This window comes from Phyllopteryx taeniolatus, chromosome 4 (genome assembly GCF_024500385.1).
Source record: "Phyllopteryx taeniolatus isolate TA_2022b chromosome 4, UOR_Ptae_1.2, whole genome shotgun sequence".
Classification (NCBI taxonomy): Eukaryota; Metazoa; Chordata; class Actinopteri; order Syngnathiformes; family Syngnathidae; genus Phyllopteryx; species Phyllopteryx taeniolatus.
Window position 1 is genome coordinate 3,289,135 of NC_084505.1, and position 18,602 is coordinate 3,307,736.

General features: G+C 41.5%; 1 protein-coding gene across 6 annotated transcripts in view; it reads left to right on the forward strand.

The window, feature by feature from the left end:
• Positions 1–18,602, forward strand: part of tenm3 (teneurin transmembrane protein 3) — a 398,597-nt gene that overhangs the window by 339,762 nt on the left and 40,233 nt on the right. For all 6 annotated transcript variants that reach the window (XM_061772049.1, XM_061772050.1, XM_061772051.1 and 3 more), the window contains 3 exons: positions 5,169–5,273; positions 8,401–8,531; positions 12,407–12,576. In XM_061772049.1, coding sequence (XP_061628033.1) covers positions 5,169–5,273; positions 8,401–8,531; positions 12,407–12,576 — 406 coding nt within the window. The remainder of the gene's footprint in view (positions 1–5,168; positions 5,274–8,400; positions 8,532–12,406; positions 12,577–18,602) is intronic.

Consider the following 18,602-nt stretch of genomic DNA (forward strand, 5'->3'; position numbering starts at 1 on the left):
TTTTCATGTTATTTTTCTTTCATTTATTATTTTTTTACAATGGTAAAATCACAATTGAACTTTATTCTAAAATTATATTCTAACATTCATTGAAAAAAAAGGTGAAAAAGCAAAATGCAAAACTAAACAGCAACAGCACATCACCTGATTTGACTTACTAATTACTGATTCTTGTTAAAAAATATGAGCTTCACATACAACATTCCTACCTTCTGAAAATAAAAAAAATTGCTGTAAACATGCACCTGTCATGTATTGAAATCCATTTTGCCTCCATGGTTTTGTATCAAAAACTCAAATTCCAAAATTCATAAGGATTCACACAATGATATATTGATGTATGATGACCACCAAAAGTGCATTTTTCATTGTAATCCACTATATGCGGAATGTCACATGACTAAAGCTGGAAAACAGGTTTGCGGACTTCGTATGTATGCTGTGATCACTAGCATAGCTATGGGTTGATGACATGATGGTTTGAAGCTGAACTTGCTAAAATTAGGTTTTCTTTAGGACTAGTGTCTTCAGACAAAAGTTAAATACATGTACATCATGTAGTTATACAAATGATATTATCCACAGGATGTAAACACAAACAAAGCCTTAACATTGCATATTATCGTCTTTGGTAGCTCTTGAAGACATCTTGTATAAAACAAAAGACATTGGAGATATGTAGACATTTAAAATTCCTGCTATTGGGCTACCGTTTACCCGAGGAGGAAGGAAGTGCCTAGACCAGAATACAGAAGTTTGCTCCGCATTACCCTGATTGTTCAGTCACTGAACATTTGTTTACTCCGATGGCACGCACATACACCAAACCAATATGTACTATACCCCAAAAAAGATGCACTAAAATATAATTTCAACATACAGTATATTGTAATGAAGATTGAAACACGATTTGGTTTCATCAACAAAACCCCAAATTCTCTTATACAGTAGGTTAGTTCTCCTTTGAAAACATTCTTCTTAGCTCTTAAAAAAAGATGGAAAGTTTATCTGACATCATTACACAGTGTTATGTGAGCTTGAACAAGCAGGCAAATCATACATGTTGCATACCCCAGTTCAATATGAACTAATGAGCCAGTTGAACCAAGGTCATGAATGGCCAGAAGTGATTTGTTTTAGTTCAAGTTACGTGTCCAGAGTGTGAGGCAAACACAGCAGAGCAGTATTGATTGGAATGTAATAAGTTATTCAACGCCATCGACGAGTGAAGCGTTCTTCTGCATCGATACAGATACATTATTTATGACTTCATCTCACACGGGGTCATGATGCAGCTAATCTACAAAGTCTCATGAGCTGTCCTATGAGTTTTGTAAACAATAACCGATTAGATTGCCTTGGCTTTAAGACAATAGAGTTTAATTAATCGTGGACTATAATACAAAGAGGAGCTTTAGAAAAATATTATCAAGTGAAAATAGGATTTTAGGAAAAAATATTTTATTAACAGTGTGTGTTTACTATCATTTATAATCTGTAAAAATCAGAATATCTTTTGGTACAAAAAAATTGCAGTGAATGTAGGAGTTTCATATTTCCTTTCCGCCACAGGGAATCATCCTCTTCTATCTCTCCTTGTCCTCTGCATTTTCAGCTCTATGTCTTCCCTCACCACATACATAAATCTTTTCTTTGCTTTGCTTTAAATCTCATAGGTCTTCCTTCTGCCTCCTTCCAGCATCCTTCTACCCATATTCCATTGTCCCATATAGTACTCTTTGTGGACCTGAAATCATTTAAACAACCTGACTGTTGGTCACAAATAATGCAGCCCTATGGGGGGCACAAGCCAGTGCAAACTGTTGGTCGGTCCCAAGCCCGGATAAATGTAGAGGGTTGTGTCTGGAAGAGCATCCGGCTTAAAACATTGCCAAATTAATATGAGCGTTCATCTAAAGTGACCAAGGAAGAGCAGAGAACCATGTGGTGGAAGCTGAGAAAGGAAGAGTGTTGTGCGGCTTTTCGGGAAGAGCTTTATACAGGCTCTTGTTGGACAGGAGGAGCTTCCAAAAGACTGGACCACTACAGCCAAGCTGATCAGAGAGACAGACAGGAGAGTACTTGGTATATCTTCTGGCAGGAAAGGAGAGAAGGAGACTTGGTGGTGGAACCTCAAAGTACAGGAAATCATACAAGGAAAGAGGTTAGCTAAGAAGTGGGACACTGAGAGGACCGAGGACAGGATAAAGGTATACATTGAGATGCGACGTAGTGCAAAGATAGAGGTGGCAAAGGCCAAACAAGAGGCATGTGATGACATATATGACAGGTTGGACACTAAAGAAGGAGAAAATGATCTATACAGGTTGTCCAGACAGAGGCCTAGAGATGGGAAGAATGTGCAGCAGGTTAGGGTGATTAAGTATAGAGATGGAAATGTGTTGACTGGTGCCAGTAGTGTGCTGGATAGATGGAAAGAATACTTTGAGGAGTTGATGAATGAGGATAATGAGAGAGAAGGAAGAGTAGAAGGATGAAAAATGGAAAGAGAGTTGGTCCTGATGGCATTCCTGTGGAGGTATGGATGCATCTAGGAGAGGTGGCTGTGGAGTTTTTGACCAGCTTGTTCAACAGAATTCTAGCAGGTGAGAAGATGCCTGAGGAATGGACGAAAAGTCTGCTGGTGCCCATTTTTAAGAACAAGGCTGATGTGCAAAGCTGTGGCAACAATAGAGGAATAAAGTTGATGAGCCACACGATGAAGTTATGGGAAAGAGTAATGGAGGCTAGACTCAGGACCGAAGTGAGTATTTGCGAGCAACAGTATGGTTTCAGAAAGAGTACCACAGATGCATTATTTGCCTTGAGGATGTTGATGGAAAAGTACAGAGAAGGTCAGAAGGAGCTTCATTGTGTCTTTGTGGATCTAGAGAAAGCGTATGACAGAGTACCCAGAGAGGAACTGTGGTACTACATGCGTAAGTCTGGAGTGACAGAGAAGTATGTTAGAGTAATACAGGACATGTATGAGGGCAGCAGAACAGTGGTGAGGTGTGCTGTAGGTGTGACAGAGGAGTTTAAGGTGGAGGTGGGACTGCATCAGGGATCAGCCCTGAGCCCTTTCCTGTTTGCAGTGGTGATGGATAGGCTGACAAATGAGGTTAGACTGGAATCCCCGTGGACCATGATGTTTGCATATGACATTGTGATCTGCAGTGAAAGCAGGGAGCAGGTGGCGGAACAATTAGAAAGATGAAGGCATGCACTGGAAAGGAGAGGAATGAATATTAGCCAAAGTAAGACAGAATATATGTGCATGAATGAGAGGGGTGGAGGGGGAAGAGTGAGGCTACAGGGAGAAGAGATAGCAAGGGTGGAGGACTTCAAATACTTGGGGTCAACAGTCCAGAGCAATGGTGAATGTGGTAAGGGAGTGAAGAAACGGGGCCAAGCAGATTGGAACGGGTGGAGGAAGGTGTCAGTTGTTTTATGTGACAGAATAGTCTCTGCTAGGATGAAGGGCAAAGTTTTAAAAAAAGTGGTGAGGCCAGCCATGATGTACGGATTAGAAACAGTGGCACTGAAGAGATGACAGGAAGCAGAGCTGGAGGTGGCGGAAATGAAGATGTTGAGGTTCGCTCGAGGAGTGACCAGGTTGGATAAAATTAGAAAATAGCTCATCAGAGGGACAGCCAAGGTTAGATGTTTTGGAGACAAAGTTAGAAAGAGCAGATTTTGATGGTTTGGGCACATCCAGAGGATAGTGAGTATATTGATAGAAGGGTGATGAGGATGGAGCTGCCTGGCAAGAGAGCTAGAGGAAGACCAAAGAGAAGGTTGATTGATGTCGTGAGGGAAGACATGAGGGCAGTTGGTGTTAGAGAGGAAAATGCAGGAGATAGGCTTAGATAAAAAATAGATAGATGACACGCTGTGGCAACCCCTAACGGGACAAGCCGAAAGGAAAAGAAGAAGACTGTTGGTGACAAATCTTCACTTCTTGGACAGTACAAATCCTTCCCAGCTTGATCCCTCTGCCTCGCCAATCTGTACAACTCCTTCCTTTTCTCCTTCTTTTGTGGACACAAAGCTCTCACACAACTCATATAATTTTCTGTTGGGCCTTTGCCACCTGTCTCTTCACCTTCCGTGTCCTCTTCTTGTACTCATTTCTGCACTCCAGTTCTCTTAGTAGCCTCTCCTGTCTTCACCAATCTCCTTCTGCCCACTTTCCTGAATTTCCTTGTCCGGTGTCTTCATCTTCTTTTGTCTGCCCAGAGATACATCAAGCACCTTCCTACCAGTCTCCCTAATCAGTGTTGCTGTGTCAGACAAATCAAATGCTAGTTCATCAAGGCAGCTCAGTGCTTTTCTTAACTCCTTTAAGTCCGTCCTCACAACATTTCTCCTTTGTTAACTTCCGCCATTTGATTCTCCGGTCTTCCTTAATTCACTCTCTTCCTTTTTCCCACCAACATAGTCATCTTGAACACTACCATCCGATGCTGTCTGGCTATGGTCTCTCTTTTCACCACCAAACAGTCTCCAATCTCTCAGGTTTCATAGTCTCCATAGAAAACAGTGTAGCTGTGTGCACCTGCCTGCCCTCTTGTATGTCACCCCGTGTTCCTCTCTCTTTTGGAAATGAGTGTTCACCTTAGCCATTTGCTTCCTCTTTGCAAAGCCCACCATCTGTCCTTCTAAATCCCCTTTCTTATTACCAAACCTGCCCATCACCTCTATTCCCTTCCCATTGAGGTTTGCTTCTCACACCACGCTCTCTGAATGTAAGAGTTTAAATGTTGCTTTAATCTGCCATCATTCGATTTTTGTTGTCGTTGTTGTTGTTAGCGAGAAATTGTTTGTAGGTTGATGGAATATAGCCTCTTGTTTATTCAAAGGTTCTGCTCATTTAAACGCGCGCACACACACACACACACACACACACACGTGGTCATTAGTGGTGTGAGGTCAAGGGAAACCTAATTAAAAGAGGCAGCGGGATGTTAATACCTGCTCTGTGCTCTATTAGCAGGTTCAAATAAGGCTGTGGAAATTAATTGAACTGTTTTCTCTCCTCGTTGTTCATCTGCCTATAATTCTTCTGTCCCCTTTTTTCCCACCACCTTAACAATCAAATGGTTTTTTTAAAGATATATATGTCCTCTTTGTGGTAATCACATGTCCCTCTACCGTTGCCTTCATAGACCAGCTTCGAAACAGCTACCAAGTGGGTAATGACCATTCGCTCAGGGTCATCTATGCCAATGGGATGGATACACATTATCAGACAGAGCCTCATATTCTTGCAGGTATGTGCACATTTCACCACAAACTGTAAATGAGAAGTCCTGCTATTACCGTTCAATGACTGCATCATAATTTACATTAAATGTGTTCAAGTGTGGGGCACAGGCAATACACAGTGAATGCTTTTTTGATGAAATTTGCTTGGTAAACCTCATCCCAGTTTTGAAATTGTTTTCTGCCCAGTACGTATTGGGAGTTTTCTTTGGGGACATGCTAATACCAATACTGTATGTATGTACGCATACTCAGACTTATAAAAGCTATCTGATCCTACAACATCCTATACCAGCCTGTCATATACCTATCCATCCATTTTCCATACCGCTTATCCTCACTAGGGTCGCTACTACTACTACAAATAATATATGTATATACACACACACACACACACACACACACACACACACACACACATTGTCACCAGAAAGTATTCACACCCCTTCACGTTTTCCTCAATTTGCTATGTTACAGACTTATTCTAAATCTGATTTGAGTATAGTTTTCTTTAAAAAATCGACATAAAATATCCCATAATGATAAAGTAAAAAAAAATAAAATTTGTGGAAATTTATAGAAAATTTAAACATTCAAACATAATAGGTACATAAGTATTCACACCCTTTGCTGTGGCACTCAAACTTAAGCTCAGGTGGAAAGTGAGCCTGTCCTGAGTTGTTTAACGCGTCTAGATGTAAATACCATGAAATAAAAGCTGAAACTCTGAACTTATATATATATATATATATATATATATATATATATATTCATTAATTCATTCATTTCCCGTAGCGCTTATGCTCACTAGGGTCACGGGCGTGCTGGAGGCCAAAATCCGGCCTCGCCTGTGTGGAGTTTGCATGTTCTCCCCTTGCCTGTGTGGATTTTCTCCAGGTACTCTGGTTACCTCCCACATCCCAAAAACATGCATGGAAAGTCAACTGAAGACTCTAAATTGCCCATAGGTGTGAATGTGAGTGCGAATGGCAATGCAATTGGCTGGCGACCAGTGTACCCCGCTTCTCACCCAAAGATAGATGGGACAGTTGGACAGGCTCCAGCACACCCGCAACCCTAGTGAGGATAAGCGGTACGGAAAGTGGATGGATGGATGGATTAAGTTTCTGAAGGAGTGACTTTCTCTATCCCTACCTCTTAAGCACTAAGGTATTAATGGATGCAACCTAAGGAAATAAACAAACACTGCACACAATGCTTTTAGTTTTTATATACCGTATTTTCATGACCATAAGGCGCACTTAAAATTTCTCCAAAATGGACGGAGCGCCTTATAATGCGGCGTGCCTTATGTGTGCACCGAGTTCCAAAATCTATAAATGTTGGTGTGTGATGAGCGCTCCGCTTGACTGACTGGGAGCATTTCCTGCCGACACGCTGCTTATATAGAGGAAGGTGGACGTGACTTAGGACAGCATGCGGACGTAAAGCACGAAGGGTGCGCATGACAGAGGACGCTAAAGACACGCCCCCACTAGGTACATAGTTCCGGTATGTGCATCGGTTTGGCTAAGGACCCCCGAAAATGACTGCGGTCAATCCAGCCTCCACTCGTAAAGTAGCAGTCAAGCCAGCCGCCCCTAATTTTGTTCATACTAGGCATTACGGTAATAAGTCGCCAACTCGCGGCGAAAGCCACCTTCAAAATAAAAGCCTCCCAATAATAGGGACGTATCTCATAGATTTTTTTGAACATATTTTTTCAGTCAGTGGTAATCACAGCAAAATATGCAGTTTTCAGAGACTTTTATTTTGAAATACAATATCAGATCTTCATCAAACCTCTTTTAGTGGAGTCCTTGGTGGTCTGTCACACAGATCTGGACTTGTCTTGCGATACCAATGGGATTATGTTGGGGTGGCTTTGGCTCAGTAGGTAGAACAGGTTCAAATCCCTGCTACGACTGTCCGCGTGTCGAAGTGTCCTTGGGCAAGACATTGAACCCTAATTTGCTCCCAGTGGGCCTGGCAGCGCCTCACATGGCAGCAGTCGCCCATTGGTTTATGAATCTGTGTGTGAATGTGAGGCTTTGTAAAGCGCTTTGGGCACTGTGATGATGTAGATAAAGCACCATATATGTGCAGTCCCTTTACCATTTATTTTTCCGAAGATATCAAATAAACTACATTTTTTAATGTATCAAATTAACTTTGCTGGTTGCATTCCTTAACCGAAGAGCACTGACCTCCGTATTATTGGGAAGCTTTTATTTTGAAGGTGGCTTTCGCCGCAAGCTGGCGACTTATTACCGTAATGCCTAGTATAAACAAAATTAGGGGCGGCTGGCTTGACTGCTACTTTACGAGTGGAGGCTGGCTTGACCGCAGTCGAAAATGGCACCTACGAAGAGACACGCTTACGAAGCACAGTTTAAACTGCAAGCTATCAGTTACGTGGAGGAATATGGGAATCGAACAGCCGCGAGAGAATTCAAGATCAACGAATCCATGGTTCGCAAGTGGAGGAAGCAGGAAAACGAGCTTCGCCAAGTCAAGAAGACGAAGCTGAGTTTCCGCGGAAACTGTATCCCTCAGGGAGTTATTGTTCTAGCAGTCATAATACAGCGTCTTCAATGTTCATTTCACACTTTGTTTCCCTGTCAGAATAAGTGTACTTCGAATAGTGAGACATTTTAAAGAAACAATACAAACCAGTGTACATTTAGAATTTTAATGTTTGTTTTCCGACCAGTGGTAAACATTCTTGGCTCTGGCTGTTTTATTAATGATTAAAATCTTCACAATTCTGCCCCACATTACATTATATTTGTTGATTGTTTTTTAAACCCGAAATGTGGAAAACATAAAATTTTGAGATCTATGTCAATATTTACTCACACATGCACGGTGGCACCTCTCTGTATGACACAAACCACTTTACACCATTGCAAAACTGCAACCACAACAATGAACATATTGTTAAATTGATACCTCTCCAACAGTCTTTCAAAAGTCTTTCAAAACTGAGCGCTATTATATTTATAAAGGATTTTTGATACAGCACTTATATCGAATTTAAAAAGATTGTGCAGGTGTACCTAATGCATTTATACTGCATATTAATTCATAATCTAACACTGTTGGGCATGCCTGTCTTTTTCTGTCAAAATCCAGGTGCCGCCAACCCAACTGTAGCGCGGCGGAACATGACGCTTCCAGGAGAGAATGGCCAAAATCTGGTGGAGTGGAGGTTCAGGAAGGAACAGACACGTGGAAAAATCATTGTCTTTGGAAGAAAGCTCAGAGTGAGTAGAATTCAAAATAACGCTAGCCGCAAAAGAGAAATTGTTAGGAACACTGTGTTTTCCCTGCTAAGATATTGCTAATTACTGGGTTAGGTAACCCTAACCCAGTAATTAGCAATATCTTATTGAACCTCCAAAACTATTAGGACTGGGAAAACACTTCCTCTATTTTTGCTGTAGACTGAAACCTTTGAGTTTACGTGAGAAAAGAGATAAACATTGCACCTTTTATTTAGAGTAATTTATCTCTGGATCTGATACAAAACTCAGAAGATAGCACCTTTTGGTTTGTCCAGTCATCCATTTTCTAACCAGCGTATCCTGTTAAGGGTCACAGCTAGCTGGGGTCTATCCCATCTGACTTTGGGGAAAAGGCAGATTACACCCTGGACTGGTCGCCAGTCAATAATGGGGCACATAGAGAAAAACAACCATTCAGATTCAGATTCACACCATCACTCAGTGAGAACTGAACCCACGCATCCTACACCGATGTCAAGTTAACCACTACACAATCAGTGACACAACTTTCAATAGCCACCCATTTTGTGTGTGTTGGAATATGTGACTGACAGGTGTGGGCCAAGTGTAGGTTTAGCTTTCTTTCAAAAGCAAAACAAATGGCACACTATTTTGAAAATGCAGATTTTCAACTGGCAAGACTATCTATCTATCCATCCATTTTCAATACTGGTTATCCTTATTCGGGATCTATCCCAGCTGACTTCAGGGAAGAGGCAGGGTACATACTGCACTGGCCGCAAGCCAATCGCAGTGTGTTTCAACTAGACTAAGTCAAGTAAAGTCGAGTCTCAAGAATACCAAGTCAAAGTCAAGCTGAGTCTTTTTTAAGTTTTAGCAAAGTAAGTCCCAAGTCCTAAAATGAGTGACGGGTCACGTGACTCAAGTCCCCCAACTCTGTTCAACTCAAACACACTTAACTCAAATGAACTATATTTATAATATTTAAATATTTATTACTGTTATCCATGTTTAGAGCGTCAGCCTCACAGTTCTGAGGTGCGGGGTTCAATCCCCGTCCCCGCCTGTGTGGAGTTTGCATGTTCTCCCTGTGCCTGTGTGGGTTTTCTCCGGGCACTCCGGTTTCCTCCCACATCCCAAAAACATGCATTAATTGGAGACTCTAAATTGCCCATAGGCATGACTGTGAGTGCGAATGGTTGTTTGTTTCTATGTGTCCTGTGATTGGCTGGCAACCAGTTCAGGGTGTACCCCGCCCCCTGCCCGATGACAGCTGGGATAGGCTCCAGCACGCCCGCGACCCTAGTGAGGAGAAGCGGCTCAGAAAATGGATGGATGGATGGATGTTATCCATGGTTTGGTTTGAGATGCTGAATGAGCAGTCACACAAGTTTTCGCTGACCATTTGCTTTAGGCTTGCCAACCTCAACAGGCAGCAGTTCTCACAAAACCATGAATCAGTTTCTATTTGTTTTTGTCTGTGAGCAAATTGTTTTCAGATACAGATCAATTATGGTATCATGTCAGCTCTACTAACAATGGGATGAGGCAGGAATAACTACATATTTTTCTTGTGTTTGAATATTACATAGTCCACTAGCACAGTTTAATAAGAAGAAAACTGACCTCTGCAGGGTTTGATTCACGCAACAGCGCAACTCTCAGCGAGGTATAATAAACCTTAATGAATGATCCAATGCTGGTAATGGGATGAGCTGCAATAAAAACTGGACAAATGCTTCACAGACAGATGTGTTGTGTCACTTGCTGTGCATACTCAAAACAGTTAATGTCAGCTACTGTATTAATAAAATATATGAAAATGTGCCTTTATCAGTAAATTTACATTCCAGTTGTTTTGCAACAGCAACAAGATGTCAATTTAAATCATTAAAAATGATGAGTTTGATCCTAGTAATGACTTAGGGAGCACGTACTGAATGACAAATTGTATTTTATATTGAGATTATTATTGCCCTATCAACATAATAGGTTGGGCTGACTGACTTTTATATGCACTAAATGCAAATATTCAGTATTCAATCTGTATGTGCTGTAGTAGTCATACAGAGAAAGATGCCAGTTAACAGCCAACTGCACTTTTCATCAGCTTGTTGGGCAAAACAATGAAAACATCCATGCGTGTTTTTGGGATGTGGGAGGAAACCGGAGTACCCGGAGAAAACCCATGCAGGCACAGGGAGAACTTGCAAACTCCACACACGCGAGGCCGGATTTGAACCCAGGTCCTCAGAACTGTGAGGCAGATGTGTTAACCAGTCGGTCACCGTGCCGCCTCTTCAAGTGAACCTCAACATAAAAATAAGGCTTTTGTGAACTGTTGTAAAACGACAAGAACAGGATAAGTCAGAATGTACTGATTGTATGTTCTTTCAACTTTGGGTTGAGGGCCATTATAAAAAGAAATTGAGGGGGGGGACATACATAAATGTCCTGCCAATCTGGAACAGTTTAGTTTCCCTGTGATATTTGGGTGGTGGGACAGACACGCATGACTTTTGGCTGGATTCCCATTGGGCTTGTTTTTCATCCATCTTGCTGCTGGCTGCAGCTCCAATATCCTCTTCCATGGCCCCCTATACTTACCTCACTGTGTTTAACTGTTTGTAATTTATAAATGAACGACTGGCTTAAAAGAGGGTTATGAAAAGAAGTCTTTTTAGCAAGTCTCTCCAATCCAACTGGTCTGGAAAACATCGAATTTAATTACTTCCCCTTGATTTTTGAATCCTAATGTGAGTTTTGGGACCAGGCCCAGATGTAGTCTTTTTATTTTTTGAACAAATGACATCTGAAAGGGAGCAGAGCTAAGAAATGTGAGTTGTTTAATTTTATGGGCCATCAACATAGGCAGAAATTTGTTTACAAACGTGTCGTTGCTTTATAGACAAGACAAGGCTAAAAATGCAAACTTAAACAGGTCTAAAAGTAAGGGTTTGTTTTTAATACCCACATATTAAAATATATGTAATATTATATAAACTAATGTATATTTTTTAACCAACAGGGCAATTGTTAGAGGACCAAAAAGTAGACATCCAGAGAGAAAAAAAAAAAACTACAGTCGCCACAAGGTTAAAATGCATTGTAACGTGTGTTACTGGAATTTTAATAGGTGTCACCAATTTTTTTCTTTTGCGCTGCCTTAAAATGCAGTAAAAAAAAAGGGAAAATTACTGTTGTTCCAGATGTTGTGATGTTCGCAACAGTAAGTAATGTTAGAAGGCTGAGCGACAGTAGTATTTCTGCTTACGCTTCTCCATGCAAAGGATACGTTTACTGCATCACAATGGTGTCCAACAGTGTCACATTCCTCACATGTAGTTGTTGCGCATATGCGTCATATTGTTTTAAGTGGCATCACGTTATGGCTTGGCACACAAACTGTGTTTAGACATTTTTGCAGGTCTGTGTGAAAGGGGATTGTTTTGACAATATTATGCATGTCATTTTTTTGTTTTTACTAGTTTCTCATGTAAATGTAGCTTCTGACTTTTAACAGTGTACTTCTTTTTTCATAATGAATTCCTCTTTCTTTATTTATTCACCATTTTTCTCTGATACAAATGAGCAGATTGCTTTATTGTAATTGTTTCAAAAGAGTGAGATTAGGTCCATTTGATTTCACAAGACATTTATTTTAGAATTTGGCCTGTGATTTGGCCCCTGAAGATGAGCTGCTTTTTGGTTAAGATTAATCAGTCTCATGTCTATACTGTATGTGTAAAAGTTATTGGACTATGACTAAATAAGAAGAGATAGGTAACATTCCCTGACAAATTTCAAACACCACCACTGGGTAACTTCCTGTTTTTTTTCCCCCCCTTTTCAGCTGTGAACTGAATTTCTTTCTCTGTTATTTTCACTCTAAGGTGAATGGAAGGAACTTGTTGTCTGTAGATTACGATCGCACCCTACGAACAGAGAAGATTTATGATGATCATCGGAAGTTCCTCCTGAAGATCATCTATGACACTCAGGGGCATCCGACGCTGTGGGTTCCAAGCAGCAAGCTACTCGCTGTTAACCTGACATACTCCAGGTAAGCATCTGTGTACTGAGGAATTTATCACACTAATTTGGTCAGGATTGTTATTTAATTCAATTTGTTCAGTGTCAAATCACATATCATTAGACACTTTACATATGGAGTACATTAGGGACCCCAGTTATTAAACTTTGAAGAGATCCAACAGATCCCCATTGAGGTGTTTTATTTTGAATCAGTGGTATTTATTTTTGTTAAAATATGCATACACTACCAAACTTGACCAGACCTTACTGCTCAGTGGAAACGAGCAGAGTTGACAAAGTTCTGTAGTACATTATGGAATTTGACAATTACTAACTTTAATTTGATAGTCCTGAAACAATGCTTCCCATCCACTGTGTCACAGCACATTAGTGTGCCATGAGATATTATCAGGTGTACCGTGGGAAATTATTGTATAATTTTACAATATTCCAAAATATAGTTATGACTATGTTTGGTTGTTTTATGTTGTTATGTTGCTCATGACTGTTCTTTTTTGGGAGATTGTTAGCCTTTGGTGGTGGGTACAGGGATATGTGTGTCCTGATTGTGAACAGGTGGGACCTGGTGATTGGCTGCATTGATTTGATTGCCACCAGGGGATTTGCCAGAGTAGTGACCAGAAGTTTTTTTGAACCAGCAGAGGGTTGCAGTACAATGTTGCAGATCTTCCCCTTCCAACTTGGCTAGCCACTGGTTTTGTAACTGTCGGTTCCAATGTTCATAGATAGGAGGAAGAAGCTGTTTTTGTTAATTTCCTTTTCTCCTGTTTTGGGTTAGGAGTGAGGTAAGAGTGTGCCTTTCATTTTTCTTCTTTATTTTGAGAACAGACAGATAGGGTTGTTTAGTTCTGTTTTGTTTGTGTTGGTGTATTTTCCTCCCTCTGTAGATTTAATAAACATTGTAAACTATGTGATTTGGTGGCCCTGGCCATACTTGGGAGTGGGAAGATTGGACGAATCAGATTAGGTTATGTTCTGGGTTTCACCTAGACCCGGAACAAAACATGATTTGGGGGCTCATCCAGTCCTTTCTTTAATTGGTGTGGGGTTGTTGGTTAGCTGTTTGTTGGGACTCTACTTTTGTTTGTGTGGCAGTTTTCCCTTTGGTGGGGTAATACAACATTATTTGGGGGAACAACTATGAAAAAAACCATGAAATTTAATTTGGAGGACTTCATTGATAATCTGTCGACTGAAAAATTGTGTTGTAAAAATAGAGCCCCTCAACTTCACCTTCCCTTTTCCAGGCAACCCAGGACAGCTTTGATGTTAGCAGGCACATTGCACTGGTTCCTCTGTTTGGAGAGACTGAAGTGGAATGCATTTGAACACGTTGCTGTTACCCTAAAATGTCCTAAATATGTGTGGCCTCTACTGTTGCACTGTAAACTGGTGGGCAAAGACCAGGAGGTGTTCATGGCTTTGTTCTTGGAAGACATTCTTCTATAAGAATATTAAAAAAAAACAGCTTCCTGAGAAGATTGTCCATTATTTGAATGAACAGATGCTTACAACCCTGTCTCAAGGTGTGGTCCTAGCAGATGAGTTTGCTTTGACGCACAAGGTTGTTTTCTATTACCCGGGTAGTCGTGAAGTGGTCCCTGCAGACAATAGTTAGATCCCCCAATAGGTCCCACAGATTTACCAGTCAAAATATTGCTGGTGACATGACCACTACTGAAACACGCAAGTGTTTTTATTGTCATGAGCAGGGACATCTTATCAGTGCATGTCCCTGTAATGACTGATCCAGTTTCCAAAACCTCCCCCACAACTTGATAAGCTGCATTCTTCCCTGCGGCCCTGCTGTGAGAGGGTCACTGGGAGGACGCCTGGCATATGTCAAGTGGACCCTAAATTATTTGGCAGGTCCCCTCAAAATCTTGGTTTACAGTCATCAAAGAATCATTTTCTTCGTTTGAACTGACAGGAGCCAAAAGGTAGGACCCTCTCTCCAGGGAGACCAAGCTGGGACAGATCGACAATGGAATGCAAATACAGCAATTAGCCATTTGCTTAATATTCAAACATGCATGCAAGGTGCCACCCACTGGCGTTTGAGAGTACTGCAACCCGTGGGCTTCCATTCAGGGTTTTAACTGAAGATAAAATGTCCATTTTCATATTTCACGATCTCTGCAGAAATATTCCAAATGTATGCCTTGTCTGTGTCAGTGTGTCAACTTTGCAGGTGCAGCTGCGAGCTTTCGAGAGCTGTTTGTCTTGATTTTAATCCAAGCAGCATGAGATGTGATTGAACCATAAGCAGTTGATTTGCCAAGACTAAAGTTTAAACAATCAGTCTATATGCTTGCTCTGAGTAAAGAGTACAAAGTTGGGAGTATTTTATATTAAGATATGATTTTTACACCACTTTTATGGCAAACCTCACAGACTAAATTTGAGTCGATAGCCGTGGTCTCGTCCGGTCCTCCGTCCTCTGGGACACGCCTCCTGAGTATTTAACCTGACTCCCGCCTCTTCACCGCTTTCGTGTTTGGTCCTCTTGTTTTTACTTCGGCACGGCTTTCGGCACCCCTCCCCTTTCTTTTGTTCAAACACGCGGCTTGGGGATGGAGATCCGGCTCCCTAGCCTCTGTGGATCATCCCTGCTAAACCTCCAGAACAGTTGCTGCTGAGCTACCAGATACGCTCCCAGCCGAACATGAGTTATCTGAACTTGCAAGGAGGCGGGGAGAGAGACAGTCATATTCTCCCAACGAGGTGACGCAAAATTTTTCTTCTTCCGCCTCTTTTGTTTGTTTTTTCTGCATCTTTTTCCTTTTTCAAACAAACCTGCTCTGTTCTCCCCCTGAGATGTCCGGACCACCCCCACTGACCAGCTGATCTATGGTCGTGAGTACCACACGACAAGCGTTGCTAGAATGTACAATATTAGTGCCTGATAATTTCGGGGAAATTACTAGCTTCACACAAAATCCCAACTTTGCCCTCTCTCTCTCTCTCTCGTCCGGACTGAACGCATTAAACCCTCACGTTTTCAACTTTATTCCAGCAACACTGTGTTCTCTTTACCTTTTTCTGTGCCTATCTTTATTTTTTTTCACCAGTATTAGGTATTTTCTTCCTGTAGTTAGACTTTGTGTATTTCCCTACAGATCCCTTGTAGATGTCATTAAATATTCTATAAAATTCCACTTTGTGTTTTGAGTTTAATGAGACCTCTTATTTCATAAAATGTAGCAACCTTTAGATTATGAGACTGATAACAGGTTTGTCATCGCTTATACATATAAAAAGTGACATGGTGCCCTTTACGAGACAAAATAGCTTGATTTATAACGTTAACCGTCAAATCACGCTAAACCGGAAGCAACACAGGCGTCGCTGCTTCGACGAATTTATTTCTTTAATTACTTTTTATCCAAACGCCAATATACGCTACACCCCACACTACAGGTTAAGGAGCAAGCCAAGCCATCGCCAATTACCCTAATTCAAATTAGCACACCCTCGATTGAGGAGACTGTGATGGAACAAGACAAAACACAAATTGACTAAGACTCTAGGCCATATATAACACAGGGTTCTGTCTCTCGTTAGTGGCAAGCAGTGTGTCCCCGTAATTATCCTACGAGATACTGGTGCTAGGAAATCTCTGATTCGTGGTGTTGTACTCCTTCTCTGGTCCATCATATTGTGGTTCAGATGTGTTTGCATGAGGCGTTAAATTGAGTGTAATAACCCCATTGCATTTCATTCAATTGGCTTCGAAATTGGTGTCAGGAAAAATTCTAATTGCCATGCGTTCACAGTTACCTAGTATAGATGGGGTTGACCTTATTCTCGGAAATGATTTGGCAGGTGGAAAAGTGTTTCCCGCACCGAAGTAATTGTACGCCCGACCATGAGTGCGTGTAATGCTGATACGGCTGGGCCAGAACCGTTTCCTGTGTGTGCTTTGACTTGCGCACAGGCAAGTAGAAATGGAGATTTGGTGGATCTCAGTACCTCCAACAAGTTCACCCCCAGACTGTTCGGAAATTATGCCTATTGGGGTAGGGCTCCAGCCTGATGGGGAGATGGGTATGTTGTATGTGGATAAAGAACAGCTAAGTGAAGCTCAACAAAATAATGGTACTCTCTCCTTGCTTTTCTCTGGTTGACAAAACTACCAAGGGAAAGTCTGTATTGTATCTTGTTGAACTTATTTTAATGTGCCACTGGTCTCCTGGTGGTAGCGTCACACCAGAGTCTGTGGACCAAATAGTGGTGCCACAGGCCTTTCGTTCCCAGGTCCTGAGTTTAGCTCATGATCATCATATGTACGGCCACCTAGGAATTAAAAAAACATAGTGTTCCCCATTTCTTTTGGCCAGGCTTTAGATGAGATGTAGTGAAATTCTGTCGTTCATGCCACATTGGTTAGATCTCCGGTAAACCGAATCAGGTGATTCCTGCAGCTCCATTGAGACCAATCCCTGTTATTGGAGAACCATTTGAAAATATCATTATAGACTGTGTGGGACCACTTCCAAAAACAAAGTCTGGTAATAAATACATGCACACAGGATGTGTGCTGCTACACGTTACCTGGAAGCAGTTCCCTTGCGCTCCTTGAAGGCTCGTGGTATTGTCAATGCACTGATTAAATTATTCTACTTTCAGACTCGAAATGAGTCTAAACTGACCAGGGTTCCAATTTTATGTCGAATACCTTTGCCCAGGTCATGTCTGAGCTAACCTTCAAGTGCCTATCACCCAGAGAGCCAAGGTGCCCTTGAGAGATTTCACCAAACCTTGAAAAGTTTGCTTTGTAAATTCTGCACTGAGTCAAATTGGGAGTGGGACAAAGGACTATCGTTATTGTTTACAGTGAGGGAAACAACGCAGGAGTCACTCAGGTTCAGTCCCGCAGATCTTGTCTTTGGTCATACAGTGCGTGGTCCATTGTTTGCTTTGTGAAAAATGGGTTTCAAATGAGTCCGGTCCTGTGAGTAACCTGCTGGACAATGTAAGTGCATTCCGAGAGCGACTGAAATATGTGTGTAGTTTGGCACATTACTCACTCGCAGTCGCCCAAATTGAAATGAAAATGAGATTTGATTTCAATAAATAAATAAAAATATTTTGCACGGTTTTTCCAAACCGGTGACCAGGTGCTGGATTTATTACCCGTCTTGGTTCAGCTCTACGGCGATGTTTTCGGGTCCATATCTAGTTGTTTGCAAATTCTGTGAAACGCATTTTAATCCAAACTCCAGATAGAAAAAGGAAAACTTGGGTGTGCCACATCAACATGTTAAAAAAATGTTAGTCTGGATGATGATGTAAAAATTTCTCCTGTAGTTGCACCTGTAGCGTCTGTCTGTTATACCAGCCTTACAATCATGTTGGTGATGAGCTGAATGACGGGGATAATTCTGTATCCTGATTTTGACATTTTAATGTATATTTGGAACATCTCTCTCTCCTGCTAGATCTGACATTTGTGGCATTATTGACTATTTTTCACTCTGGTGATATTCCCACCCAAGATCCTGTGCTTAAACATGACTTTGATGTGGGAAATCACAAACCGTTAAAACAACGTGCATATCGGGTCCATCCGTCAAAACGTGCTGTAAATGCAGCATGCGGCAAGATACCTTCTCAACCATGGTTTTGTAGTTCCTGGAGCTCTCATCACTTCTCATTCCCAAGTCTGGTCAGACCCCGTGCTTTTGTAATGATTATTTTAAGATTGCCTTGACCAAACCAGACTTGTTCCCATTCCCGCATATGGAGGACTTGATTGATCGCATGGGGGCTGCCAAATGTCATTAAATTAGACCTTAAAGGGTATTGGCAGGTTCCGCTAACAGAGCGGGCATCTGAAATCAATGCCTTTGTCACACCAGCCTATTTATTACAGTATACAGTGATGCCATTCGGGCTAAGAAACGCACCGGCTACTTTCTAGCAGTTGTTGAGTACGACTTTGAATGGGATAGGCAATTGTGAAGTCTATTTAGATGACATTGTGGCTCATTCGTTAAATTGGGCTGAACATTTGAAAACCATTTGTGAAAT